The sequence below is a fragment of the Gnatocerus cornutus genome, unplaced genomic scaffold (genome assembly GCF_029298725.1).
Source record: "Gnatocerus cornutus isolate USDA-ARS CGAHR unplaced genomic scaffold, icGnaCorn1.1 ctg00000060.1, whole genome shotgun sequence".
Taxonomy (NCBI): Eukaryota; Metazoa; Arthropoda; class Insecta; order Coleoptera; family Tenebrionidae; genus Gnatocerus; species Gnatocerus cornutus.
This window is the reverse complement of record NW_028275405.1, coordinates 998,076-1,011,918: the sequence shown is the minus strand read 5'-3', so window position 1 is coordinate 1,011,918 and position 13,843 is coordinate 998,076. Positions and strand designations below refer to the sequence as shown.

Here is a 13,843-nt window from a genome sequence, read left to right as displayed (position 1 = left end):
TCTACAAAATCATGACTTTTTACCAAGATTCAACGGCTAAATTGCAAGAAAACAGCAGAATTCTGCACGAAATCATCAAAATTCTTACAGAAAACCGCATATTTCGATGCAAAACAACGATTTCTCGCCGATTTTCGTTGTTTTCTGGCTTGAATTCGCAAAGAAGAGCACGAAATCTACAAAATCATCACTTTTTACCAAGATTCAACGGCTGAATTGCAAGAAAACAGCAGAATTCTGCACGAAATCATCAAAATTCTTACAGAAAACCGCATATTTCGATGCAAAACGACGATTTCTCGCCGATTTTCGTTGTTTTCTGGCATGAATTTGCAAAGAAGAGCACGAAATCTACAAAATCATGACTTTTTACCAAGATTCAACGGCTGAATTGAGTAGTGATACAAAGCCGGTTCTGCAGCGGAAGTCGTAATCTCGAGCGCCCGTCCGGTGATGTATTGCTGGTCATCTACCAATCAGGCGCACAGATGGTGTCGGCGGCTCTTCCGGCGTATTGCTGGTCATCTGCCAATCAGGTGGCGGGTGATTTAAAAATTTGACAGATGGCGGTGGGAATTTGACAGCTGGTGGCGGGAAATTGAAATGTGTAGCCGGTTGGAGGCGCCGCGAGCCGATAAACAGTTCAATTTGCGCGTGCGCGGCTAAACGGCGGGAAATTTAAAAATTTGACAGATGGCGGTGGAAATTTGACAGCTGGCGGCGAGAATTTTGACAGATGTCATTATGGAATGGCGGAAATTTTGAATTTGACAGTTGTGTCAGATCAAGATGGCGGTGACGGTTTGGGTGACAATCATAGAGGGCGCTAGAGTGAGCAAAAATTTCAAAAAGTTTTGAGTGCGGTCCTCGGAAAAAATTTTTGGAATTTCTCGGAAAAAAAATATTGCAATTTCTCGGAAAAAAAATGCTAAATAATTCGTTATTTGGGTGTAATCATCCGGTCTGATTTTCGCGTTTCTCGGAAAAACCGCAAACATTGATAAGACCGGACGTTCTTCGCCGTCTATATAATGAACAAAGTGATCAGCTCAGACCATTGATAGTGCTGCTGTCAAGGTGCTAATAGAACAGTAATCAGCTCAACATTTTCCGCCGTTTATACGAGTGATCAACTTAAGTCGATAAGACAAATAATTTTGTTGTAGTGAGAGTGATAATAAAAGGTAAGAATAAATTTTTGCTTCTAAATCTGGTACTGAATTTGTACTTTATCTTAGGCCTATCATGACTTCCAAAGCTGATGAAGTGATCGTGGTAAGTAACGACATCGTTCAGGCTACTAAAACGCATTTGGATAATTTGACAACAAAATTTGATCATCAAAGTGCTTTATATTTGGTCCACCAAATTAAAAGTTATTTTAAATTTTATTCGAAAACTATTAAAAGCTTGAAATTGAGTGTTGGTGCTCGACTCAAGCTTAATTCCAATTTAATTAAATTAAAACATTTTCACGTCATACTTAAACGTTTGTGTGCAAATAATGGTATCAGTGGTCGAGGATTGAAGATAAATCATCAAAAGAGGGTTCAGTGGGAAGAATTGAAAACTGCTTTTAAGTCACGCGTTCAAACTGGAATAATTTTTAATTTAAGTCACATTGATATTGTTCAGTTTTTAAATGATGCATTTTCGGTTTTTAATTCTCGCATTAAAAAATTGCTTAAAAAATTTACTTTGCTTAAAATTAACGCATGTTTTCATGGTGAATTTATTAAAAACAATCCAAACGATGGTAGTGAAATTATTGAAGAAAAATCGTTTAACACCAGGAATGGACTGTTGGATCAAGGGCGAAATATTAAAGATTGGTTTCAAAATTACATAAGTGATAAAATTTTAAGTAAACTGGAAAACTTTCAACTTCGTGATTCGGGTTGGGCATTACATAAAATTATTTCGTTGGAAATCAATATAAATAAATGTGAAATTGGGAATGGTTCATCTTTCATCAGACTTCCACAACAAATTGCTAATAAACACGCTTGTGTTAATGTCAAAAATTATAATGATAACGAGTGCTTTTCTTGGAGCGTCATCTCAGCCTTATTCCCCACAAACATTAATGCTGATAAGATTAATTCGTATCCGCATTGGTCATCAAAATTAAATATGAAGGGAATCGAATTTCCTGTCAGTATTAATCAAATTTCTAAATTTGAAAAATTAAATAATGTTTCAATTAACGTGTACGTTTTGGAATTAAATCAAACTAAATCAAAAGCATCGTATTATACTGTAGCTCCAGTAAGACTGACAGAAAAAAAATTAGAAAAACATGTAAATTTGCTCCAAGTCCAAAACGTTTATTTTCCAAAATTAAATGATTATGAGGCTCCAGATAATGCCGATGTGGATAACACCGAAATAAAGTATCATTATTGTTGGATTAAAAACTTGTCTCGACTTGTTTCAAATCAATTAAACAAAAATAATCATAAAGTCTATTTATGTGATCGTTGCCTTAATTATTTCAAGAAGGAGGATACTTTTAAAGAGCATTCGGAGCAATGTGAAAAATTAAATTTTAGTAAAATTTCATTTCCAAAATATGATTATGTAGAATTTCAAAATTATATCAATCAACAGACATTACCATTTATTTTATACTGCGATTTCGAGTCTGTGCTTCAACCTATCGAAAAAACTTGTGAAAATACATCCAAAACCTTCAAGTATCAACAACATAAAGCGTGCAGTGTTGGACTATTTCTAAAATGTAACTATGAAGATAGTCTGTCCTTTTATGATTTTTATCGTGGTGAGAATGTTGCTGTGTGGTTTACAAATAAGCTTAAACAAATTGCAAGAAATGTCTCAGAAAAAATAATCGAAGCTAAACCTATGGGTTCAAGTCCAAGCTTTAAATCAGCTGTTTTATGTCATATATGTGGGAAATGTTTTACCGAAGAAGATAGACAACAAAAAAACATTGTAAGAGACCATGATCATTTTACATCGATATTTAGAGGATTTGCTCATTCAATATGTAATTTAAATTATAAAAAGCGATTTATGGTTCCCATTGTTTTCCACAATTTATCGGGATATGATAGTCATTTCCTCATTGAAGATATTTCAAAATTAGGAAAAATCACACTTTTGCCAATCAATCTAGAAAAGTACATTGCATTCACGCTGAAAGATGAAAATACTGATATAAAATTTAGGTTCATTGATTCTCTCAGATTTATGAATGCATCCTTGGATGAATTAGTATCGACTTTAGAATCAGATGAATTACAACATTTAAAACGCGAATTTAAAGACTTAGATGAGGATTCCTTCAAATTACTCACACGTAAAGGTGTATTTCCATACGACTATCTCGACTCAATTGAAAAATTAACAGAGACATGTTTACCACCGATCGAAAAATTTTATAGTAAACTAAATGATTCGCACATTTCCGAAGAAAATTATCAACACGGTCAAAACGTTTGGACCCAATTTAAAATTAACAATTTGGGCGAATACTTGGATTTGTATATGAAAATTGACATTTTACTATTGGCCGATGTTTTCGAAAATTTCCGTCGAGTAATGCATAAAACGTATGGTTTGGACCCCGGGTGGTACTACACTTTACCCGGTTATACATGGGATTGTATGCTGAAATACACTGGATGTAAACTCGAAATTCTTAAAGATATTGATATGTTATTATTTGTGGAAAGAGGTATTCGCGGTGGCATTAATCAATGCTGCAATCGATACTCGGAAGCAAATAATAAATATTTAGGTGACGATTATGATCCAACTAAACCAAATAAATATCTAATGTATTTGGATGTCAACAATCTTTACGGGTGGGCCATGCAGCAATATTTACCCTATAGAGAATTTAAATGGTTAGATGATGTTACTGATTTTGATGTTACAAATATTTCCAACGAGTCCAACACAGGTTACATTTAAGAAGTCGATCTTGACTACCCGCAACATAGACATGATAGGCACAAAGACTTACCTTTTTGTGCTGAACACCGAAAACCAGCAAATTCAAAAATCTCTAAATTAATGACCACCCTACATAAAAAAACTAATTACATTCTTCATTATCAGAATTTAAAACAAGCGATACATAATGGTTTAGTGGTTAAAAAGATTCATAAAATTTTAAGTTTCAAACAAGCTCCATGGCTAAAACCGTATATCGAACTAAACACAAATTTACGTGCACAAGCCAAAAGTACTTTTGAAAAAAATAATTATAAATTGGCAAATAATGCAGTGTTTGGAAAAACCATGGAAAATATCCGAAAACATCGAATTGTAAAATTGGTATCGCAATGGGAAGGGAGATACGGAGCAAAAAATTTAATATCCAGCCCCAGATTTCAAAATCGTACAATTTTTAATGAAAATCTTATCGCGGTTGAGCTTGCAAAAACAGAACTTATATTCAATAAACCATTGTACATTGGTATGTCTATTTTAGATATTTCCAAAGTATGTGTCTATAATTTTCATTATGAATTCATGTTAAAGAAGTTTAATGAAAATAATTGCAAACTTTTATATACTGACACAGACAGCCTTATCTACGAACTTCAATGTGATGATATCTATCATGATTTAATTAAGGCAAATATTAAAATGTTCGATACAAGTGATTACCCTTTAAACAATCAATGGTCAATACCTCTTGTAAACAAAAAGGTCCCTGGGGTGATGAAAGATGAGCTAAATAGCAATGCGATGAGTCATTTTATTGGACTTAGATCTAAAATGTACGCGTACAAAGTTAAAGGGGGAAAATGTATAAAAAAATCAAAAGGTGTAAAATTTAGTGTTGTCAAAAATAAAATCACTTTTCAAGACTACCTAGACTGTTTAAAAAATAACATGGTTAAAGAGGTGACTCAACGTACAATACGATCATTTGCGCACAAAGTTTACAGTATCGAACAGCACAAAATTGGTTTAAGCAACTTTGATGATAAAAGATTTTTATTAAATGATTCCACTGATACTTTACCACACGGCCACTACAAATCACTTTTAATACAACATTGAAAATTAACATTCATTCCTACATTTCAAGTTGGAGTAGTAGGATGTGGCAAATGTACAGTCAAGACAAATGGGTGAAGGCAACAGATCTTAATTCCGCCATCAAACGTATCCATTCCGAATTTCGTGATGCTTACTATGATCTCCTATATGCTGAGGTGTACGATGTGGACTTCACAGAAGAGGATGCATTAATTAAATCATGGAAGAAGCAATATCGCAATGGTATGGAAATTTGTCAACAATTCATCGATAAGCAAACAGATGTGGCGAGGTTGTGTCAATCTTTGTTCGACCAAGGACTACATGGATTTATTAAGGACCTGGAAATATTTTTACCACCCAATCTTGTTCAAAAGTACAAAAATAAAACTTGTAATTAAAATGATGTGCCTTTATTCCCTCCCTCTTCTATAAATATCACTACACTTATACGAAGTATTCATTGTTATGTTAGTCCCCGAACGTAAAGGTGGACGTGGTGTAGTAAATTCTCTAATTAATAAACTACCTCTAGAACTACACATACCCGGCTACAAGTAAGTCTTTACATATTCTATAAGATTTTATTCATTTTTCAATAAAAAAAGCTACTGTGGTCCTGGCACAAAATTGGAGAAAAGATTACGGAAAGGTGATTCTGGTATAAATAAGTTGGATGCTGCATGCAAAGAACACGACATTAGCTATTCCAAAAATCAATCTTTAGACGAGCGACACAGAGCAGATTGGATTTTAGAAAATCGGGCTTGGGAGAGGGTTAAATCGAAAGACGCCGGTTTAGGAGAGAAAGCAGCAGCTTGGCTTGTAACAACAGCCATGAAAACGAAAAGAAAGCTTGGAATGGGTCTTCGAAAAAAGACTCATCGTCATCATCCTACTATTTCATTTAATCGTGGTATTGTAGACCACATAAGAAAGGATCTAAGGAATGAAAATGTAGATTTATCTAATAAATCAGCATTGAGAAGAGCTGCAGTGATGGCACTCCAAACAGGTCGTATAGCTGTGAGAAAAGCGGGAGGTCGTAAGAACATACGTGTTCCTAGAATAATACCGTTTGAACCGAAGCAAGGAGGAATTTTACCTCTTCTACCTATATTGGCAGGACTGGGAAGTCTTGGTTCACTAATAGGGGGAGCTAGTGCTGTGGCAAAAACAGTGATTGATGCAAAGAATGCGAAAAAGAAATTAGATGAACAAGGTCGGCATAATAAAGCAATGGAAGAAATTGGTAAAAAAGGATCTGGTCTTTATTTGAAGAAGAATGATAGAGGTGGATACGGATTGTTTTTGAAAAAACAGCAGGTCTCAAAAAACTACCTATAGAGCTACCCAACAGAGCCCTCTACGACATCGATATAAGAAAATTCGCAAAAATGTTAAAAATACCATATTTTAGAGGAGTTTTTATGCGTGACACATTATTAAATAAACCAAATAAAAATGAATGCGCAATAGTCAATTTGGATACCAAGAAAAATCCAGGAACTCATTGGGTGGCCTACATAAAAAAGAACAACAATGTTACCTATTTTGATAGTTTTGGGGCACTAAAGCCGCCTCAAGAACTTGTACGTTATTTGGGTAATAGTGTTGAAATTTTTTACAACAATGATCGATATCAAAACTACAATCAAGTAAATTGTGGTCATTTATGTTTGAAATTTTTGTATAAACATATGTAAAATATATAAAATAAATCAGTTACATCTTAGATGTTGTATGTGAATAATGTCAACCATCTTCTCTTTAAAAAGTAACAATCACGTGCTATCCATCGATTTCCCAAATCCTATAGAACTTGATTCAGATTGCGATTACGGTTTAGCGTTAATTGGGTTTCATTCATACAATAGTATTCCAAATATTGAACCGGGCGAAAATAAATTCTATTACTCTGAGGAGAAAGATTCAAAAGTAATAACAATACCAACAGGATCTTATGAAATTTCCGACATTGAATCATACTTGATCCAAAAAATAATTCCAAACTCTGTGAAGAAAGAAGACTACAACCAATATTTTTCACTAAAACCCAATCACAATACGCTTAAGTGTGAAATTAAAAGCGAACATTACGCAATCGATTTTACACAGAAGGATAGTATTGGTAGAATATTAGGGTTTTCTAAACGTACACTACCACCACATCAACATCACGAATCAGATCTACCTGTCGACATAGTAAAAGTCAGAACTATTCAAATTAATTGTAATATAACGACAGGAGCTTTTCATAATCATAGGCTTTCTCATACCATTTACGAATTTGCTGTGCAAGTCAATCCAGGATTTGCAATAGACGAAGTACCAAGGAATCTTGTATATCTACCCATAATTAATAAGCGAGAAATTCCAAACATAACACTAAGCATACTTAACCAAGATTTCAAACCTGTCAATTTTCGTAAAGAAGAAGTAATTGTGCGTTTAGAACTAAAGAAACTGTCATAATGGGTTTGGTGTTTATCAATCCAAGTCGAAGTCCTTATAAAAGTTCGATGTCAGTTGTTCAGCAGTCAGTCTGTAAAAGACAACCATCGAAGACAAAGGGTTTAACTCCAGCGAATATATTGTTTCTTAAATCGTTAGGTTATAATGTCATTAAGCCAAACGTTCGACTTTCATCGAAAACCGCAATTTGATGAAAACATTAAGAAGATTGAGACTCGAACATATTATCCTTATGTGAAAACTTTTAATAATAATGACATCATTGAAATTTCAATAAATCAATCGGACATATGGACCTTAATGTACGATGCCGCCTTGATTATTGAAGGTAGTGTCAAGAAAAAAAGTGGAGAAGGAAGTGTATCTCTTGTAAATAATGTTGGTGCATTTCTATTTGATTCTGTCACATATGAATTAAATGGTAAAGAAATTGAGACCGTACGTGATCCTGGTATTGTGAGCACAATCAGAGGTTATCTCTGTTATAACCCCAACGATTCAAAGCACCTGGATATTGCAGGATGGAATTTTCCACAAAATCCTATAGTAAATACTGATGGATCATTCATTCTACGTGTTCCGCTAAAACATCTGTTTGGTGTTTTCAATGATCATCAAGTAACATCTTTTGGAAAACAAACTATACGTCTTGTAAGGAACAAGAACGATGATGACTGTATGCATACAACTAATGTAAAAGATCCTACGATAGCAGGGGAATTAAACATTGAAAATATCTCACTAAAAGTGGACATTATTACACCTAATGATGTCCTGAAATTAAATTTGTTAAAATCAATAAAAACAGATGAGCCAATGTTTATATCGTTCAGAAAATGGGATTATCATGAATTGCCCCAGCTGACTGTTGGTGCTACAAAAGAAATTTGGGGTGTGAAAACAAGTACAAGTGTAGAAACACCTCGATTTGTAATTATTGCATTTCAAACGGGGATCAGAAATACTATCAAAAAAGATCCGCAATATTTTGGGAATATAAATGTATCAGATATACGTATTATGCTAAATGGAGAATATTACCCTACAGAACGCATGAGGCTCAACTTTGAAAAAAATAAATTTGTTGATGCACATTATAATTATTCACAATTTTTGAGTAGATTTAAAAATGATATTACACATCCCAAACAACCTTTGTTAGATTATGTAGCTTTTAAGAATCGAGCTTTGTTCGTCATTGACTGTTCCCAAAGGCACCAATCGTTGAAATCAAATACTGTTGATCTTAAGGTTGATATTGAAGCCGCAAGTGGTTTTCCTGCAGATACAAAAGCATATTGCATTATCATTCATGATACCATCTTTGAACATCTTCCTATTAGTGAGATAGTACGAAGTCTATCTTAAAAAGTAGAGGGGGTGGTATATAATTTAACAGACTAAAGATGTAATGTTAATGTGACGACAATCATGATGACGATTGTTTGTGTTGATATTCAAGGGTTTAACTTGAGAAATGAAAATCAAAAATGGTCCTTTTACCCCAAAGAAGTTACCATATTCAACGGACATCAAACCAATCATTACCTTCTAAAGCCGCCTAAAAAATTTGACACATTGTCGCAAACCAATAAAAGTCAAGTGAGGTATGAAGAACGAAATTTCCATGGTCTACGCTATTCATATGGATATGTGAATTATGATGACATTGCTGATATTTTAATTAAAGTATTAAAAAACTATAAAATGGTTTATGTGAAGGGGAGCCAAAAACATACTTATTTAACATATGTGTGTGCAAGTGAATTACCGGACTTGATCATAAAAAACGTTGAAAATGAAGTTGGAGTACCCAAGTTAGAAAAACAACGTCCAAAATGCTTTAATCACTTTAATCAAAAAAATTACATGTGTAGCAATGTAAACTGTGTAATTTTGCACCAGTGGGTGGAAAAAATAAATAAATGCTAAAGTTTTTAATTTTTTATTAATCACCCTCTCTCCATCAGATCTATTTAAGGTGATGTTGTAGTAGATTTTCTTTAGTTATTGGTTCAAAATGCATGAAGCACATACCAACAAACCAGAAAAAGTATACAATGATAAATTCGGACTTCATTATGTGACATGTCCTTGGTCGAATCCAAACGCCACGTGTGGACCTGATACTTGTAGATGTATACTCGAAAAATTAATCAAAAATGATTCATCATCAACATCAACATCATCATCATCATCATCATCATCATCATCATCATCATCATCATCATCATCACTAGAATCAAGTATGTTTGATGTTTTCTAACAGTGATGATGGTTATAAAAGTTTATAAACAATTCTTTTTATTTTCACCATCAGTTTATGTCAGAATGCAGTGCACGCAACAAGAAGAAACCCTACCCATAGTTAATTTAGATTTTTTTGAAAAACCGAAAACTCATATTCATGGAAAACTACTACCAACTTCATTTCGAGCAATTTTTTGTGGGCCCAGTGGATGTGGAAAAACGAACGCATTGCTTTCTTTAATTTATAATGAAAGAGGACTTAAATTTAAAAATGTTTATCTTTATTCAAAATCTTTATTTCAAACTAAATATCAAGTACTAAAATCGGTGTTGGCACGTGTGAATGGAATAAAATACTTTCCGTACGACAATAATGATGACGTAATTGATCCCTCTCAGGCTCTTGATCATTCCTTATTTATATTTGACGATGTGGCCTGTGATAATCAAAATAAAATTCGTCAGTATTATTCAATGTGTAGACATAAAAATATCGATGCAGCCTACTTGTGCCAAACTTATTCTAAAATACCTAAACAATTAATACGTGATAATAGTAATGTTATTGTGTTATTTAGACAAGACGAAATCAATTTGAAACATGTGTATGACGAGCACGTTTCACCCGATATGTCCTATGATCAATTCAAAAAAATTTGTTCAGAGTGCTGGAGAAAACGTTATGGATGTTTAGTAATTGTTAAAGATTTTCCGGTGGATAATGGTCGATATCGCAAAGGGTTCGATAAATATATAAAAATCTAATTTTCTATAATTTATCATCACTCATTAAAATGACATCTTCAGATCCGCACGTTACAAAAGCCATTGATCGACTCGCTAAAGGTATTAGGAGAAAACATTTAGCTCTTAAATTGGGTCGATTTGAGCAAGATGAAACAATAAAGAAAATATTTCAACCTATTATTGATCCTCTGTCCAAGAAGGTTGATAACATATCTGCAAAAACCACAAAAACCGCAAAGGTCATTGATAGTACGACACAAACACGTTACTTCGCTCCAAAACGTGACTCATCTACACAGACAAATCAATTCACAGATACCAAGCCCGTCATTGAATCAGTGGATCAAATTTCAGTTAAGGAGCTTCCTACTGAAATTATTGGTGAATACAACCCTAGTTTTGAACCAACTGATGATTATGCTACAGCTACAGTTAATCCTGATGATGATGTTGTTGGTGATGGTGATGATAATGTGTTTGAAAATATCACTGAAGAAGCTTATGAAGACTACTTATCTGATTATTCGGAATTAGCTCGTGAATACATAGATGGATTTTTAAGAGATCATTCAGCAAAAGAGTATGATACAACATATGGAGTAAATCATGATGCAGAAACAAATAAATGGATGTTGGGCAATAAATTAATTCATTTTGGGAAAAACAGTGATGATTTTACTATTGGAGGTAAAACTTATGTGGGTACAAGGGGCTTGTATGAATTATTGTTTAAAAAACGTCCTATGAAGTATACAAAAGATGATGAAGATAGCTATCACTCAATACTTAAAGCAACAAGCGTACACAAAAGACAATTTGATCCAACAGGATACTTAAGAGGCAGTAGTCATCCGAAATATCGAAGTGTTATAAAACCACTTATTAGTGATTCACCACAACGTAGTTATTCGTTTTCTGGAAGTGGGCTTACAGATAATATATTGCAATACAATTCCAAATCAATCGAATATGTATATTGGGATGATGTTAACGAACTTGTTGATAGATTAAAATTACTTTGGGCGTCAAAAGACGCTGGTAATTCGTCACATAACAATGAAATTGTAGCTATAGTTAATGAATTAAAAGAAGCGGGTATTATTTATTAACTTGTAATCCGTCCAAATCATTTAGTTGTAAAATGCCTCTCGACAAGTTTGGTCAAGCTTTAGACGATCATAAAAACACTTTATTGTTGGCAAAATTTCAAACTACTAATGGATTGAAATTTACTGTTGATGGGGATATTGATGCAGAAAATTTGAAAATTTGCAATATTAAAGAACCGTCTTTGGATAATGATGCTGCGAATAAAAAATATATAGACACTAAAATTGCTCAACTATCCCAGGATGTTCTAACAACTATTAAAGCTATATCTTCTAGAGTTCTTAAATCTGTAGAGCTCTGTCAAAACCGTATAACATTACAGCAAGAAATATATGCCAAGTTAAAAACAGAATTGTTAAATGTTGTAGCTCAAATTGATAAAAGATTAAATAAAATAGAAGAACAAATTACGGACAACAATTTGAAAATTAATCAGCATATGGAAAACAATCTTACGACCATTAACTTACTTAAAGAGAAAATTGATTCCATCTCGACTGCTAATCTAGAGTTCTTAAGCAAAAACAAATTGGTTAGTATTGATGATAAAAAATTATTGCACAATTCAAATAATTAAAAAATTTGAAAATCAGCAAATGTGAATCTGTAATAATTAGTGAAAAAATTCTAGATATCTAGTAATACAAAACAGTCTGTAGATTCTACTTATTATTAATAAAAGATTTATATAAAATTAGTTGTTTTCAAATTATTTATCAGATTAGTGGTAAACAATGGTGAAACAGCATTCCAAAGAAAAACTAGAGCTTGTTAATGAGCTTCACAAACCAATCCAAAGAAAGTTTACAAGACGTCGAACAATTATTAAGGGTTTAGATGATTTATGGCAAGCTGATCTAGGACAAATGAATATGTATGCCTCGTCTAATAAAAATTTTAACTTTATATTGATTGTTATCGATTGTTTTTCGAAATATGTTTGGGCTAAGCCCTTAAAGTCTAAACATGCCGATGAAGTTACAAAAGCATTTGAATCAATATTAAAAGAGAAGAGGCACCCCAAAAATTTACAGACAGATCAAGGTAAAGAATTTTTTAATTCGAAATTCAATGCACTAATGAAGAAATATAAAATAAATCATTACCATACGTTCAGTTCTAAAAAAGCAGCAATTGCCGAACGAGTCATACGAACATTAAAAGACCGTCTTTTTAAATACTTCAGTTTAAACGGTTCATACAAGTGGATTAATGTTCTACCAGAACTTGTATCCACATATAATAATACCATCCATAGTACAATACATGTGAAGCCCGTTAGTGTAAACAAAACAAATGAAGATCGTGTTTTAAAATCATCATTTAATGAGATTAAAGTTGCAACAGCCACAAGAAAATTTAAAGTTGGAGACATTGTTAGGATAAGTAAAGCCAAACATATTTTTGATAAAGGTTATACACCTAATTGGACCACAGAATTGTTCAAGGTTGTTAAAATAAATATTACCAATCCTACCACGTACCTTTTAGAAGATATGGAAGAAAAACCTATAATGGGTGCTTTCTACGAAAAAGAATTGCAGAAAACAAAAAATTCGGACATATATCTAGTGGAAAAAGTTTTGAAACGACGTGGAAATAAAGTATTGGTTAAATGGTTAGGGTTTGATAATAACCATAACAGTTGGATTGATAAGAAAAATGTGTTATGACATGTAAACAATGATCGTTTTGATTAGTTTACATCAAGATGTCTGCCGATGAGCAGTGTGATGTTGAAGAAATTCAGTATGATTGCGAATTGATGATTGAAGCTAACCGATTTGAAGAGGAAATCAAAAAAGAAAAACATTTAATTCTCAATATCAGATATGACTTTGAATATTTATCACCGTTCTTTATTGAATGTGGTCTAAGTCCTGCGAGAAATTTTCAACCTGCAATTCGACTTAACAATGAATTCAATAATCTGTCCTTCAATACAATCGAATGGTCTGAATTTGTTAAGGTGCTCACACGATTCATCGATGGCGGTTTAAAGGTCAACACTATCAAATTTTGGGAAAATTTTGTCATCAATCGCAAACCAAAACTCATTCAGCTATCTAAAAATTCAACTAGTTTTGTTTTGATGGATAATGATATTCAACAAATTCTCCAATTAGACACTATTTTGTCGAAAAGACTTGAAATATTACATAAATTAAATTTTTTTAATTATTATTATAAATTGTTAAATAACGTACCCAAAATAGCAAATGCTTCTGTTAACTTGTCAATA

At 33.0% G+C, this 13,843-nt stretch overlaps 1 protein-coding gene across 1 annotated transcript; it reads left to right on the top strand.

The window, feature by feature from the left end:
- Window positions 1-1,107: 1,107 nt before the first annotated feature.
- On the top strand, window positions 1,108-3,939 carry LOC148165986 (uncharacterized). Its single transcript, XM_088049535.1, has 5 exons — window positions 1,108-1,184; window positions 1,239-2,782; window positions 2,843-2,955; window positions 3,145-3,406; window positions 3,563-3,939. The coding sequence occupies exons 2-5, from the start codon at window positions 1,246-1,248 to the stop codon at window positions 3,937-3,939; spliced, it is 2,289 nt and encodes a 762-aa protein (XP_087905661.1). The 5' UTR covers window positions 1,108-1,184; window positions 1,239-1,245.
- The last annotated feature ends 9,904 nt before the right edge of the window (window positions 3,940-13,843 follow it).